This window comes from Oncorhynchus gorbuscha, unplaced genomic scaffold (assembly GCF_021184085.1).
Source record: "Oncorhynchus gorbuscha isolate QuinsamMale2020 ecotype Even-year unplaced genomic scaffold, OgorEven_v1.0 Un_scaffold_536, whole genome shotgun sequence".
Taxonomy (NCBI): domain Eukaryota; kingdom Metazoa; phylum Chordata; class Actinopteri; order Salmoniformes; family Salmonidae; genus Oncorhynchus; species Oncorhynchus gorbuscha.
In genome coordinates, this window is record NW_025745360.1 from 155,822 (window position 1) to 173,321 (window position 17,500).

The window sequence follows — 17,500 nt, forward strand, 5'->3', positions numbered from 1 at the left end:
TTCTCTGGATGTTTGGTGTTGTTATTGTCTCTCACGGTTCAAATAAACCACCATTACAATTATAGACTGATCATTTCTTTGTCAGTGGGCAAACGTACAAAATCAGCAGGGGATCAAATACTTTCCCCCCCTCACTGTACATAGTCTTGAAGTGAGCCCCTGGCCATCTGTAAATAAAAAAACTAGAAAATAGGAGGATGTTTGAAATGATTTATACTTTTTACTTTTGATAATTAAGTATTATTTTTATTTTTTTAGCAATTACATATACTTTTGAAACTTAAGTATATTTAAAACAAAAAACTTTTTCAAGTAGTATTTTAGTGGTGACATGTCAATGTTACTTGACTCATTTTCTATTAAGGTATATTTGACTGTTTCCACAACTGACAATACATCCATTGTGTTTGTTAAACTACAACGGAAATATTGTATAAAGCTGTCCAAGTTCAATAATGCTGATCACAATAATCTGTTTTAATGAATAAAGAAACGGAGTGGTTTTGTCATTATAGCGTTTGCATAAATCTTACGCAGTACAGCAACACAAAGTACTAAGGCATCAGCACAAAAATCACACCACTTGTTGGCTATTTCCTCAAACACTGGACAAATGCATGACAACTTTAAATTCAGCTGAACAAGCCAGCAGGATAATGAAATATAAACCAAAGTACCTGAAAGCAGAGATATTGTAAATACACTATCTCACCGTTGAGACTTACCCATGACGCGAGTTTATGATCGGTCCTTCCCTCTTCTGCAACTGGAGGGGAAAACCTGCGTCCTTGTCCGGTGCGGCAGCTTTTATCACTATGGAACCGCCCGCTGATATTCGCGTGAGAAACATTGTGTGATTGAAACTGAGATTGAGCGGTTACATAACAGCCGAGGCTCGAGTCTCACGTACACAAAGAAGAAAACAAGAAAGAAAAAAAAACGTCCTGTAGCCTCGACAGCCCTGGGGCCATGGGGCCGACCAAAGTCTATCCGGGCGTGTTTTAACGTCGGGAAATGTTACAGACAGTTTACCGGTTGAGAGAATGCTTGGTTTAATACCTTTGGCTTTAGGAAAAGTGTTTTGTGGTATTTTTTGTCTGTATTAGGCCATTCATATGGGTACCATGAGTTTATCCGGTTTTAGTGCTCTTCATTAGCGATGCGTAAAGAAACATTGGCAACTCTGGAACTCTTTGACATGTAAAAGTTTCCCAACACCGGACTCCCTAAAACACGGTACTTCACCGGAAGTGAATTTCGTAGCGTGTTAGGAAAGAATTTCGCAAACCTGAACTATTTTCCTAACCGTAACCTAATTTTCCGAACATGATTACGTTTCTTCTCCAAACCTGCTGTGTAAATTCTTCTAACCTGCTACGATAAAAAAAAAATCAACTTTCGGTTGTAGCTGTATCAAAGTGGCGTGTTTTCAGACCGTCCCGTTCCAACACACCGTACACCTATTGTGCCGCCTCAGTATTTGCGTTAGGTGCGGTCCCGTGCGGAATGCGCCATGACAGGACTAGTCAGTCTCAAAACCAAGAGTTCACTGGTCTGACCAGTCTTCGGACTGTTTTGAATGTCACTTGCACACTTTTGTCACCCCTCACTGGAACGACAGACAGACAGACAGACAGACAGACAGACAGACAGACAGACAGACAGACAGACAGACAGACAGACAGACAGACAGACGTTGGGACAGTTAATATACTGCAATTCTAATTCAACCATAGATCAAGATGATCTTGCTGTCTTTATCTAGCCGCACAATAATGACATAGCCCACATTCTACCAGTAGGACACACACAGGTGTCCCACAAACATCAGAAACTTTGACCTATAGAGTCAATGTATTATTTTATGTAAACAGCTAATTGCAGGCCAACTTTCTGCACTGTAATCCATTCTACAATGTGTCATTTATTTAAATTGTATTTTATTTCACCTTTATTTAACCAGGTAGGCAAGTTGAGAACAAGTTCTCATTTACAATTGCGACCTGGCCAAGATAAAGCAAAGCAGTTAGACAGATACAACGACACAGAGTTACACATGGAGTAAAACAAACATACAGTCAATAATACAGTATAAACAAGTCTATATACAATGTGAGCAAATGAGGTGAGAAGGGAGGTAAAGGCAAAAAAGGCCATGGCGGAAAAGTAAATACAATATAGCAAGTAAAACACTGGAATGGTAGTTTTGCAATGGAAGAATGTGCAAAGTAGAAATAAAAATAATGGGGTGCAAAGGAGCAAAATTAATTAATTAATTAAATACAGTTGGGAAAGAAGTCGTTGTTTGGGCTAAATTATAGGTGGGCTATGTACAGGTGCAGTAATCTGTAAGATGCTCTGACAGTTGGTGCTTAAAGCTAGTGAGGGAGATAAGTGTTTCCAGTTTTAGAGATTTTTGTAGTTCGTTCCAGTCATTGGCAGCAGAGAACTGGAAGGAGAGGCGGCCAAAGAAAGAATTGGTTTTGGGGGTGACTAGAGAGATATACCTGCTGGAGCGTGTGCTACAGGTGGGAGATGCTATGGTGACCAGGGAGCTGAGATAAGGGGGGACTTTACCTAGCAGGGTCTTGTAGATGACATGGAACCAGTGGGTTTGGCGACGAGTATGAAGCGAGGGCCAGCCAACGAGAGCGTACAGGTCGCAATGGTGGGTAGTATATGGGGCTTTGGTGACAAAACGGATTGCACTGTGATAGACTGCATCCAATTTGTTGAGTAGGGTATTGGAGGCTATTTTGTAAATGACATCGCCAAAGTCGAGGATTGGTAGGATGGTCAGTTTTACAAGGGTATGTTTGGCAGCATGAGTGAAGGATGCTTTGTTGCGAAATAGGAAGCCAATTCTAGATTTAACTTTGGATTGGAGATGTTTGATATGGGTCTGGAAGGAGAGTTTACAGTCTAACCAGACACCTAAGTATTTGTAGTTGTCCACGTATTCTAAGTCAGAGCCGTCATAATGGGCTTAGATTCCTGGTCTATAGTAGTACCACTATATAGGGAATATGACTCTGGTCTACAGTAGTACTACTATATAGGGAATAGGGCTCTGGTCTATAGTAGTACCACTATATAGGGAATATGACTCTGGTCTACAGTAGTACTACTATATAGGGAATAGGGCTCTGGTCTATAGTAGTACCACTATATAGGGAATATGACTCTGGTCTACAGTAGTACTACTATATAGGGAATAGGGCTCTGGTCTATAGTAGTACCACTATATAGGGAATATGACTCTGGTCTACAGTAGTACTACTATATAGGGAATAGGGCTCTGGTCTATAGTAGTACCACTATATAGGGAATATGACTCTGGTCTACAGTAGTACTACTATATAGGGAATAGGGCTCTGGTCTATAGTAGTACCACTATATAGGGAATATGACTCTGGTCTACAGTAGTACTACTATATAGGGAATAGGGCTCTGGTCTATAGTAGTACCACTATATAGGGAATAGGGCTCTGATCTATAGTAGTACCACTATATAGGGAATAGGGCTCTGGTCTATAGTAGTACCACTATATAGGGAATAGGGCTCTGGTCTATAGTAGTACCACTATATAGGGAATAGGGCTCTGGTCTATAGTAGTACCACTATATAGGGAATAGGGCTCTGGTCTATAGTAGTACCACTATATAGGGAATAGGGCTCTGGTCTATAGTAGTACCACTATATAGGGAATAGGGCTCTGGTCTATAGTAGTACCACTATATAGGGAATAGGGCTCTGGTCTATAGTAGTACCACTATATAGGGAATAGGGCTCTGGTCTATAGTAGTACCACTATATAGGGAATAGGGCTCTGGTCTATAGTAGTACCACTATATAGGGAATAGGGCTCTGGTCTATAGTAGTACCACTATATAGGGAATAGGGCTCTATTTGAGATGCATTCAGATGTTCATGTAGAATGGATGGATTATGTATTAGAATGTAAACCTCCAGGTTAATATACTAACACACATGAGTATTACCCTGGACCACACGATACTTCAGCCTAAAGCATTACAGAATACCCTTGTTTTACTAGCCTGCTCCCCAGAATCTGTGTGCTGTTGCCAACGCCATTGCCTGTTGTCAAACCAAACATGTTTGGCATGACAAGGAGTCATCTGGAGTGACCTAGAGTTGGCGTTATGGCACAGACTGTGACTCAGGCTATTGTTGTATCGATGTAATACTATAAAGGTGACATACTGCACTTCTGAATGTCCAAACTGTTTGCTTAGTCGTCTCCAACTGTTGTTCTTGGGGGGGAAATGACGTCATGGCTTTAGAAGCTTCTGATAGGCTAATTGACATCATTTGAGTCAATTGGAAGTGTACCTGTGGATGTATTTCAAGGCCTAGCTTCAAACTCAGTGCTTCTTTGCTTGCTATCATGGGAAAATCTAAAGAAATCAGCCAAGACCTCAGACCTCAGATAAACGCGGTACCTTCAGGCGTTTCGGTGCTTCCTGGCCTTGGTGACAAACCAGTCATTGTCCTCTGGTAATCAATCCAGAATCAATTTGTTCACTAATGTTTACTCTCCTGTCAAGTGGACTTCATTGCCATTGTAGCTGATACAGTTGAAGTGGGAAGTTTACAAGCCAAATATATTTAAACTCAGTTTTTCACAATTCCTGACATTTAATCCTAAGAAAAATTCCCTGTCTTAGGTCAGTTAGGCTTACCACTTTATTTTAAGAATGTGAAATGTCAGAATAATAGTAGAGAGAATGATTTTTTCAGCTTTTATTTCTTTCATCACATTCCCAGTGGGTCAGAAGTTTACATACACTCAATTAGTATTTGGTAGCATTGCCGTTAAATGGTTTCACTTGGGTCAAACATTTCAGGTAGCCTTCCACAAGGTGAATTTTGGCCCATTCTTCCTGACAGAGCTGGTGTAACTGAGACAGGTTTGTAGGCCTCCTTGCTCGCTCATGCTTTTTCACCATCCCAGCACGGTTGGGATGGTGTTCTTCAGCTTGGAAGGCTCTCCCTTTTTCCTCCAAACATAACGATGTTATTGCAAACAAACTGTTCTGCCTGTGATTATTTTGTTTTCGACTCTCTCTACCACACCTGCTGTCTCTAACTCTGAATGATCAAATATGAAAAGCCAACTGACATTTACTCCTGAGGTGCTGACCTACTGCATGCTCAACAACCACTGTGATTATTATTATTTGACCCTGCTGGTCATTTATGAACATTTGAACATCTTGGCCATGTTCTGTTTTAATCTCCACCCGGCACAGCCAGAAGAGGACCGACCACCCCTCTGTAGGTTTCTTCCTAGGTTTTGACCTTTCTAGGGAGTTTTTCCGAGCCACTGTGCTTCTACACCTGCATTGCTTGCTGTTTGGGGTTTTAGGCTGGGTTTCTGTACAACACTTTGAGATATCAGTTGATGTTCGAAGGGCTATATAAATACATTTGATTTGATTTAGTGTGCTATGAAGGGAATAGGGCTCTGGTCTATTGTAGTATCACTATATAGGGAATAGGGCTCTGGTCTATAGGAATGCACTGTATAGCGAATAGGGTGCCATTTGGCATTCCCTCCTGCTCTCAATTTTCATCACATGACTCTGGACCCGGGGATATCATGACAGACAATTGGTTCTTTGTTCAGAATTCCTGGATTTGGGGAATAGTTACCTCAGTACAATAGAACACTAGATTTGGGGCAGAGTTACCTCAGTACAATATAACAATAGATTTGGGGCAGAGTTACCTCAGTACAATATAACAATAGACTTGGGCACTTGTTAGTCCGGTACAATAGCTTTGGGGCCTAGTTAGTCCAGAACAATAGATTTGGTGCCTAGTTACCCAAGTACAATAGAACAATATATTTGGTGCCTAGTTAGTCCTAGTTACCCAAGTACAATAGAACAATAGATTTGGGGCCTAGTTAGTCCAGTACAATAGATTTGGGGCCTAGTTAGTCCAGTACAATAGATTTGGGGCCTAGTTAGTCCAGTACAATAGATGTGGGGCCTAGTTAGTCCAGTACAATAGATGTGGGGCCTAGTTAGTCCAGTACAATAGAACAATAGATGTGGGGCCTAGTTAGTCCCCTACAATAGAACAATGGATTGGGGGCCTAGTTAGTCCAGTACAATAGATTTGGGGCCTAGTTAGTCCTCTACAATATAAGAATAGATTTGGGGCCTAGTTAGTCCAGTACAATAGAACAATAGATTTGGGGCCTAGTTAGTCCCCTACAATAGAACAATAGATTTGGGGCCTAGTTAGTCCTCTAAAATAGAACAATAGATTTGGGGCCTAGTTAGTCCTCTAAAATAGAACAATAGATTTGGGGCCTAGTTAGTCCTCTAAAATAGAACAATAGATTTGGGGCCTAGTTAGTCCTACAAATAGAACAATTTTGGGGCCTAGTTAGTCCTCTAAAATAGAACAATAGATTTGGGGCCTAGTTAGTCCAGTAAATAGAACAATAGATTTGGGGCCTAGTTAGTCCTCTAAAATAGAACAATAGATTTGGGGCCTAGTTAGTCCTCTACAATAGAAAAATATATTTGGTGCCTAGTTAGTCCAGTACAATAGAACAATAGATTTGTGGCCTAGTTAGTCCAGTACAATATATTTGGGGCCTAGTTAGTCCAGTACAATTGAACAATATATTTGGGGCCTAGTTAGTCCAGTACAATAGATGTGGGGCCTAGTTAGTCCAGTACAATAGAACAATAGATGTGGGGCCTAGTTAGTCCAGTACAATAGATGTGGGGCCTAGTTAGTCCAGTACAATAGGACAATAGATGTGGGGCCTAGTTAGTCCAGTTCAATAGATGTGGGGCCTAGTTAGTCCAGTACAATTGAACAATAGATTGGGGGCCTAGTTAGTCCAGTACAATAGATGTGGGGCTTAGTTAGTCTAGTACAATATATTTGAGTCCCAGTTACCCCAGTACAATAGATTTGGGGCCTAGTTAATCCAGTACAATATAACAATAGATTTGGTGCCTAGTTACTCCAGTAAAATAGAACAATAGATTTAGTTAGTCCAGTACAATAGATGTGGGGCTTAGTTAGTCTAGTACAATATATTTGAGTCCCAGTTACAATAGAACAATATATTTGGGGCCTAGTTAATCCAGTACAATATAACAATAGATTTGGTGCCTAGTTACTCCAGTAAAATAGAACAATAGATTTTGGGCCTAGTTAATCCAGTAAAATAGAACAATAGATTTGGTGTCTAGTTACTCCAGTAAAATAGAGCAATAGATTTGGGGCCTAGTTAGTCCAGTACAATATAACAATAGATTTGGGGCCTAGTTAATCCAGTACAATAGAACAATAGATTTGGGGCCTAGTTAGTCCGGTACAATAGAACAATATATTTGAGTCCTAGTTACTCCAGTACAATAGAACAATATATTTGAGTCCTAGTTACCCCAGTACAATAGATTTGGGGCCTAGTTAATCCAGTACAATATAACAATAGATTTGGTGCCTAGTTACTCCAGTAAAATAGAACAATAGATTTTGGGCCTAGTTAATCCAGTACAATAGAACAATAGATTTGGGGCCTAGTTAGTCCGGTACAATAGAACAATATATTTGAGTCCTAGTTACTCCAGTACAATAGAACAATAGATTTGGTGCCTAGTTACTCCAGTAAAATAGAACAATAGATTTGGTGCCTAGTTACTCCAGTAAAATAGAACAATAGATTTGGTGTCTAGTTACTCCAGTAAAATAGAGCAATAGATTTGGGGCCTAGTTAGTCCAGTACAATATAACAATAGATTTGGGGCCTAGTTAATCCAGTACAATAGAACAATAGATTTGGGGCCTAGTTAGTCCGGTACAATAGAACAATATATTTGAGTCCTAGTTACTCCAGTACAATAGAACAATAGATTTGGTGCCTAGTTACTCCAGTAAAATAGAACAATAGATTTGGTGCCTAGTTACTCCAGTAAAATAGAACAATAGATTTGGTGCCTAGTTACTCCAGTAAAATAGAACAATAGATTTGGGGCCTAGTGAGTCCAGTACAATATAACCTAAATACGTTGTCTCTATGGCATGGAAATGATGATGAGAATATTGGAAACATGATTTCACTGGTTATGCCACAGTGGTATCTATTGTTTTGAGATACTGTATAAGGTTTACAACTTCTATCTGTCTCCGTCTAACAGAACATCCTTGGTGTCCTGAGACATATGGATACTGGGCCACTTGGTGTCAACTCGGGGTATGAGAGGCAGAGAGGTTTGAAACGTCTTTGTGAAAGGAAGCAGGACTTGCAATTACATATCCATCCAGCAGATGGCAGCAGTGGCTGTAGCAGATATATAGGAATACGTGGCGTTCAGAAAGTGTTCATATCCCCTGTCTTCTTCCACAGACCGTTGTGTTAAGGCCAGAATTCAAATTTGATCAACTTGAGATTTTGTGTCACTGGTCTACACACAATACCCCATAATGTCAAAGTGGAATTATGTTTTTAGAATTTTTCTTCTGTGATTAATACAAAAAAATTAAAAGCTGAAATGTCACTAAATATTCACTCCCTTTTTATGGCTATTCTAAATAAGTTCAGGAGTAAACATTTGCTTAACAAATCACATAATATAAATTGCATCGATTCACTCTGTGTGAAAAAATGGTGTTTAACATGAGTTTTGAATGACAACCTCATCTCTGTACTCCATACATACCATTATGTGACAGGGTAGCCTAGTGGTTAGCGTGTTGGACTAGTAACTGAAAGGTTGCAAGTTCAAAACCCCGAGCTGACAAGGTACAAGTCTGTCCACTGTTCCTAGACCCTCATTGAAAATAAGAATTTGTTCTTAACTGACTTGCCTAGTTAAATAAATAAAAAAAGACGAGTCCCTCAGTTGAGCAGTGGATTTCAAACACAGATTCACCCACAAAGACCTGGGAGGTTTTCCACCTTTTCCACCTATGGGTAGATGGGTAAAAACACATACATTGAATATCCCCTTTGACCCTGGTGAAGTTATTAATTACACTTTGGATGATGAATGAAAACACAAAGTCACAACAAAAGATACAGGTGTCCTTCTCTAACTACTTTGCAATGAGGCCAATAGGGACTAATAGGAACAGCTACGGAGTTTAATGGCTGTTATAGGAGAACACTGAGGATGGGATCAACAACATTGTAGTTACTCCACAATACGAACCTAACTGACAGAATGAAAAGAAGGAAGTCCTGTACAGAATAAAACATTTCCAAACATGCATCCTGTTTGCAACAAGAAACCAAAGTAAAACTGTGAAAGAAAATGTGGCAAAGAAATGACTTATGTCCTGAAAACAAAGTGTTACGTTTGGAGCAAATCCAACACATCACATCACATTTTCCAACACTGTGGCGGCTGCATCATGTTATGGGTATGCTTGTCATCGGCAAGGACTTGGGAGTGTTTCTTGGGATAAAAAGAAACGGAATAGAGCTAAGCACAGACACAATCCTAGAGGAAAACCTGGTTCAGTCTGCTTTCCACCAGACACGGGCAGAGACATGTACCTTTCAGGAGGACAAGACACAAGCTCAAATATACACCGGAGTTGCTTACCAAGACGACATTGAATGTTTCTGAGTAGCCGAGTTACAATTTTGACTTAAAATCGGCATTAAAATATATGGCAAGACTTGAAAATAGATAATCAACAACCAACTCGATGAAACTTTAATAATTAAAAAAAATATTAATAACGTGCAAATATTGTACAAAATCTAGATGTGCAAAAGAACACTCACGGCTGTAATTTTTTTTTTTTTTAACCCTTATTTAACTAGGCAAGTCAGTTTAAGAACAAATTCTTATTTTCAATGACGGCCTAGGAACAGTGGGTTAACTGCCTGTTCAGGGGCAGAACGACAGATTTGTACCTTGTCAGCTCAGGTGTTTGAACTTGCAACCTTCCGGTAACTAGACTACCCTGCCGTCCCTCCACTCTAACCACTAGGCTACCCTGCCGCCCCTCCACTCTAACCACTAGGCTACCCTGCCGTCCCTCCACTCTAACCACTAGGCTACCCTGCCGCCCCTCCACTCTAACCACTAGTCTACCCTGCCGTCCCTCCACTCTAACCACTAGGCTACCCTGCCGTCCCTCCACTCTAACCACTAGGCTACCCTGCCGCCCCTCCACTCTAACCACTAGGCTACCCTGCCGCCCCGATTGCTGCCAAAGGTGATTCGAACCCGTGTTGATTCAGGGGTGTGACTGTACACTATCAGTCAAACATTTGGGCTCACATTATACTGCAATGGACAGAGGACCAGCAAGAGACCCTCTGAAGGATCGATCCGTTGGTACAAATCCCAACTACAAAATCGAATTGATCTACTCAAAATGGGTAAATATCACATTTGGTTAAAACTGAAAAAAAAAAACTTGTACTGACAGAATCCCCATATTACCCCTGAGGAAGAGACATTTCCAAGCCAAGGGGACTGTCTGTGGGGACACAAATGTGTTCACAGGAACACTACCTGATCTAACGACCACACGAGGGGACAGCTTTATTACAGGCCATACTGTCTCTGTCTGCCTTCATCTCATAGAAACAACAGTGACAGCTTTATTACAGGCCATACTGTCTCTAACTGTCTTCATCTCCCCATAGAAACAACAGTGACAGACCACATGAGGAGACAGCTTTATTACAGGCCATACTGTCTCTGTCTGTCTTCATCTCATAGAAACAACAGTGACAGCTTTATTACAGGCAATACTGTCTCTGTCTTCATCTCCCCCATAGAAACAAGAGTGACAGCTTTATTACAGGCCATACTGTCTCTAACTGTCTTCATCTCCCCATAGAAACAACAGTGACAGCTTCATTACAGGCCATACTGTCTCTGTCTTCATCTCATAGAAACAACAGTGACAGTCCACACGAGAGGACAGCTTTATTACAGGCCATAATGTCTCTAACTGTCTTCATCTCCCCATAGAAACAACATTGACAGTCCACACGAGAGGACAGCTTTATTACAGGCCATAATGTCTCTAACTGTCTTCATCTCCCCATAGAAACAACAGGGACAGCTTATTACAGGCCATAATGTCTCTAACTGTCTTCATCTCCCCATAGAAACAACAGGGACAGCTTTATTACAGGCCATAATGTCTCTAACTGTCTTCATCTCCCCATAGAAACAACAGGGACAGCTTTATTACAGGCCATACTGTCTCTAACTGTCTTCATCTCCCCCATAGAAACAACAGTGATAGACCACACGAGGGGACAGCTTTATTACAGGCCATAATGTCTCTAACTGTCTTCATCTCCCCCATAGAAACAACAGTGATAGACCACACGAGGGGACAGCTTTATTACAGGCCATAATGTCTCTAACTGTCTTCATCTCCCCATAGAAACAACAGTGACAGCTTTATTACAGGCCATACTGTCTCTAACTGTCTTCATCTCCCCATAGAAACAACAGGGACAGCTTTATTACAGGCCATAATGTCTCTAACTGTCTTCATCTCCCCATAGAAACAACAGGGACAGCTTTATTACAGGCCATACTGTCTCTAACTGTCTTCATCTCCCCCATAGAAACAACAGTGATAGACCACACGAGGGGACAGCTTTATTACAGGCCATAATGTCTCTAACTGTCTTCATCTCCCCCATAGAAACAACAGTGATAGACCACACGCAGCTTTATTACAGGCCATAATGTCTCTAACTGTCTTCATCTCCCCATAGAAACAACAGTGACAGCTTTATTACAGGCCATACTGTCTCTAACTGTCTTCATCTCCCCATAGAAACAACAGGGACAGCTTTATTACAGGCCATAATGTCTCTAACTGTCTTCATCTCCCCATAGAAACAACAGGGACAGCTTTATTACAGGCCATACTGTCTCTAACTGTCTTCATCTCCCCCATAGAAACAACAGTGATAGACCACACGAGGGGACAGCTTTATTACAGGCCATAATGTCTCTAACTGTCTTCATCTCCCCATAGAAACAACAGTGACAGCTTTATTACAGGCCATACTGTCTCTAACTGTCTTCATCTCCCCATAGAAACAACAGGGACAGCTTTATTCCAGGCCATAATGTCTCTAACTGTCTTCATCTCCCTCATAGAAACAACAGGGACAGCTTTATTACAGGCCATAATGTCTCTAACTGTCTTCATCTCCCTCATAGAAACAACAGTGACAGCTTTATTACAGGCCATAATGTCTCTAACTGTCTTCATCTCCCCATAGAAACAACAGGGACAGCTTTATTACAGGCCACACTGTCTCTAACTGTCTTCATCTCCCCCATAGAAACAACAGTGATAGACCACACGAGGGGACAGCTTTATTACAGGCCATAATGTCTCTAACTGTCTTCATCTCCCCGATAGAAACAACAAGGACAGCTTTATTACAGGCCATACTGTCTCTAACTGTCTTCATCTCCCCATAGAAACAACAGGGACAGCTTTATTACAGGCCATAATGTCTCTAACTGTCTTCATCTCCCCATAGAAACAACAGGGACAGCTTTATTACAGGCCATACTGTCTCTAACTGTCTTCATCTCCCCATAGAAACAACAGGGACAGCTTTATTACAGGCCATAGTGTCTCTAACTGTCTTCATCTCCCCATAGAAACAACAGGGACAGCTTTATTACAGGCCATAATGTCTCTAACTGTCTTCATCTCCCTCATAGAAACAACAGTAGCAGCATCGTCAACAACAGAAGGGGTCTGTTGCAGCTCTGTAGAAGCCTGGGTCTGTCCTTTGTCAATGGTAGGTTACAGGGGGACTCTTTGGGGAGATTCACCTACTGCTCACCTCTTGGCCACAGCACAGTAGACTATATGATCACAGACATTGACCTTTTCTCTCTCAGCTCATTCACTGTCAAGCCACTAACACCTCTGTCTGATCACAGCCAAATGACGTTGTTCCTCAAAAGAACAGACATGGAAACAACCAGACATTCACAGCCCAGTCAGCTGTACAACATCACACATTCACAGCCCAGTCAGCTGTACAACATCAGACATTCACAGCCCAGTAAGCTGTACAACATCAGACATTCACAGCCCAGTCAGCTGTACAACATCAGACATTCACAGCCCAGTAAGCTGTACAACATCAGACATTCACAGCCCAGTCAGCTGTACAACATCAGACATTCACAGCCCAGTCAGCTGTACAACATCAGACATTCACAGCCCAGTCAGCTGTACAACATCACACATTCACAGCCCAGTAAGCTGTACAACATCAGACATTCACAGCCCAGTAAGCTGTACAACATCAGACATTCACAGCCCAGTCAGCTGTACAACATCAGACATTCACAGCCCAGTAAGCTGTACAACATCAGACATTCACAGCCCAGTCAGCTGTACAACATCAGACATTCACAGCCCAGTCAGCTGTACAACATCAGACATTCACAGCCCAGTCAGCTGTACAACATCAGACATTCATACAGATGGGCCCAAAACAGCACAGAAGAATACCAGAAAGCAACCAGTAACCAAAATATCCAAACACTCGCGCCCTGACCTTAGTTCCTTTTTTATGTCTCTATTTTGGTTGGTCGGGGTGTGAGTTGGGGTGGTCAGGGCGTGAGTTGGGGTAGTCAGGGCGTGAGTTGGGGTGAACAGGGCGTGAGTTGGGGTGAACAGGGCGTGAGTTGGGGTGAACAGGGCGTGAGTTGGGGTGGTCGGGGTGTGAGTTGGGGTGAACAGGGCGTGAGTTGGGGTGGTCGGGCGTGAGTTGGGGTGGTCAGGGCGTGAGTTGGGGTGGTCGGGGCGTGAGTTGGGGTGGTCAGGGCGTGAGTTGGGGTGGTCAGGGCGTGAGTTGGGGTGGTCAGGGCGTGAGTTGGGGTGGTCAGGGCGTGAGTTGGGGTGGTCAGGGCGTGAGTTGGGGTGGGGCGTGAGTTGGGGTGGTCAGGGCGTGAGTTGGGGTGGGCAGGGCGTGAGTTGGGGTGGTCAGGGGTGGGCGTGAGTTGGGGTGGGCAGGGCGTGAGTTGGGGTGGGCAGGGCGTGAGTTGGGGTGGTCAGGGCGTGAGTTGGGGTGAACAGGGTGTGAGTTGGGGTGAACAGGGTGTGAGTTGGGGTGGTCAGGGCGTGAGTTGGGGTGGGCAGGGCGTGAGTTGGGGTGGTCAGGGCGTGAGTTGGGGTGGGCAGGGCGTGAGTTGGGGTGGTCAGGGCGTGAGTTGGGGTGGGCAGGGCGTGAGTTGGGGTGGTCAGGGCGTGAGTTGGGGTGGGCAGGGCGTGAGTTGGGGTGAACAGGGCGTGAGTTGGGGTGGTCAGGGCGTGAGTTGGGGTGGTTAGGGCGTGAGTTGGGGTGGTCATTCTATGTTGTTTTTCTATGTTTTCTATGTGTGTGGCCTGGTATGGTTCCCAATCAGAGGCAGCTGTCTATCGTTGTCTCTGATGGAGAACCATACTTAGGTAGCCTTTTTCCCACCTGGTGTTTGTGGGTAGTTGTTGTCTCTGATGGAGAACCATACTTAGGTAGCCTTTTTCCCACCTGGTGTTTGTGGGTAGTTGTTGTCTCTGATGGAGAACCATACTTAGGTAGCCTTTTTCCCACCTGGTGTTTGTGGGTAGTTGTTGTCTCTGATGGAGAACCGTACTTAGGTAGCCTTTTTCCCACCTGGTGTTTGTGGGTAGTTGTTGTCTCTGATGGAGAACCGTACTTAGGTAGCCTTTTTCCCACCTGGTGTTTGTGGGTAGTTGTTGTCTCTGATGGAGAACCGTACTTAGGTAGCCTTTTTCCCACCTGGTGTTTGTGGGTAGTTGTTGTCTCTGATGGAGAACCATACTTAGGTAGCCTTTTTCCCACCTGGTGTTTGTGGGTAGTTGTTGTCTCTGATGGAGAACCATACTTAGGTAGCCTTTTTCCCACCTGGTGTTTGTGGGTTGTTGTTGTCTCTGATGGAGAACCATACTTAGGTAGCCTTTTTCCCACCTGGTGTTTGTGGGTAGTTGTTGTCTCTGATGGAGAACCATACTTAGGTAGCCTTTTTCCCACCTGGTGTTTGTGGGTAGTTGTTGTCTCTGATGGAGAACCATACTTAGGTAGCCTTTTTCCCACCTGGTGTTTGTGGGTAGTTGTTGTCTCTGATGGAGAACCATATTTAGGTAGCCTTTTCCCCACCTGGTGTTTGTGGGTAGTTGTTGTCTCTGATGGAGAACCATACTTAGGTAGCCTTTTTTCCCACCTGGTGTTTGTGGGTAGTTGTTGTCTCTGATGGAGAACCATACTTAGGTAGCCTTTTTCCCACCTGGTGTTTGTGGGTAGTTGTTGTCTCTGATGGAGAACCATACTTAGGTAGCCTTTTTCCCACCTGGTGTTTGTGGGTAGTTGTTGTCTCTGATGGAGAACCATACTTAGGTAGCCTTTTTCCCACCTGGTGTTTGTGGGTAGTTGTTGTCTCTGATGGAGAACCATACTTAGGTAGCCTTTTTCCCACCTGGTGTTTGTGGGTAGTTGTTGTCTCTGATGGAGAACCATACTTAGGTAGCCTTTTTCCCACCTGGTGTTTGTGGGTAGTTGTTGTCTCTGATGGAGAACCATACTTAGGTAGCCTTTTTCCCACCTGGTGTTTGTGGGTAGTTGTTGTCTCTGATGGAGAACCATACTTAGGTAGCCTTTTTCCCACCTGGTGTTTGTGGGTAGTTGTTGTCTCTGATGGAGAACCATACTTAGGTAGCCTTTTTCCCACCTGGTGTTTGTGGGTAGTTGTTGTCTCTGATGGAGAACCATACTTAGGTAGCCTTTTTCCCACCTGGTGTTTGTGGGTAGTTGTTGTCTCTGATGGAGAACCATACTTAGGTAGCCTTTTTCCCACCTGGTGTTTGTGGGTAGTTGTTGTCTCTGATGGAGAACCATACTTAGGTAGCCTTTTTCCCACCTGGTGTTTGTGGGTAGTTGTTTCCTTTCAGGACTGTTTCAATTTTCGTTGTTTGACTTTGTTATTTTGTATTTCGTGTTCAGTTCTATTAAATGAACATGGACATTCACCACGCTGCGTTTTGGTCCGATCCTTCCTGTTCCTCAGATGAAGAAGATGGTTACACCCTCTTAGATAACTTTCAGGAGACCACAGTCACTCACAGTGAAGAAGGCATCAATCTAGCAGGTAAAAACATCAACTATATATTCAGACAAACCGCAAAAGATGGATCTAGAAGAAAAAGAAACGCTCACCTATTAAGACGAGGTGCTGGCTAGCGGAATAGAAACTTTGAAAATAAAAGAGAGCCGCACACTCTAGGAGCTCAGATGCAAAAATGTAATACCAACGTTTCGCAAAAGAAGCACAACTGAAATTGTTAAAAAAAACAATCAAAAAACGATCTTAGATGACGACAGGTTTGATGCAGATTGTAAAATGATAAGGAAAAAAAATAACTTACATCCAACCAAAAGCACAGAGACCCAAATAATGGTGAACTACACCTTCATTACTGTGAGACTTTAAAACTCTATAAACGTAACACTCAGAACCATAAAGCACAGAGACCCAAATAATGGTGAACTACACCTTCATTACTGTGAGACTTTAAAACTCTATAAACGTAACACTCAGAACCAAACAAATTCACAGTACAACAGCAAGCAGCTGACACTAACTGAAGAAATAATATAAGAAACTTCTGGGCCTCTATATATATATTTTTTTTTTTTTAAATGATTAAGTATGCTGTATACTAAAAACATGATGACATCCTAAATGAGATGCTCAAATTCACTTGTACAAAATTGCAATTGGCTCTTATTAAAACTGTTTAATTTGATCCTGAGTGTAGGTCCTTTCCCTGACATCTGACATCTGGAATCAGGGACTCATAACCCCAATCTTTAAGAACAGAGACAGATTTGACACTAACAATTACAGAGGCATTTGCGTGAACAGTAACCTGGGAAAGGTTTTCTGTATGTAAGAGTTCTTAACTTCCTTAACAAGCAGGATGTCTTGAGTAAAAGCCTAATTGGATTTATACCAAAACATCACACAACTGATCATATTTACACCCTACACACCCTGATAGATAAACATGTCCACCAAAATAGTACCAAAATATATGCTTGCTTTATCGACTTCCAAAAAGCAGTTGATTCTATTTGGCATACAGGACTGTTCTACAAAGTTATTGAAAGTGGTGTAGGGGGTAAAACATATGACATAATTAAATCAATGTATACTGGCAGTATGTGCAGCATCAAAATTGGCAAGAAAATAACAGAAGTATTTCACCAAGGGGCGGGGCCTTCGCCAGGGTTGCAATCTGAGCCCTGCACCCTTCAATAGTTACATCAACAAATTGGTTATATTCTTGAAAAATAAATGCCTGATTTTCGCAGATGACCTATGCCTGCTGTCACCCACAGCACATGGCCTACAGCAGAGCCTGGACCTGCTAGAGCAGTACTGCCAGACCTGGGCCCTGGCAGTAAACCCCCACAGCACATGG

General features: G+C 42.6%; 1 protein-coding gene across 2 annotated transcripts in view; it reads right to left on the reverse strand.

The window, feature by feature from the left end:
* The window catches only part of nqo1 (NAD(P)H dehydrogenase, quinone 1), a 12,836-nt gene extending 11,888 nt beyond the window's left edge, over window positions 1–948 (reverse strand). For both annotated transcript variants that reach the window (XM_046333824.1, XM_046333823.1), the window contains exon 1: window positions 726–948. In XM_046333824.1, the coding sequence (XP_046189780.1) occupies window positions 726–729 (4 nt within the window). In that variant the 5' untranslated portion in view covers window positions 730–948. The remainder of the gene's footprint in view (window positions 1–725) is intronic.
* Window positions 949–17,500: the final 16,552 nt, after the last annotated feature.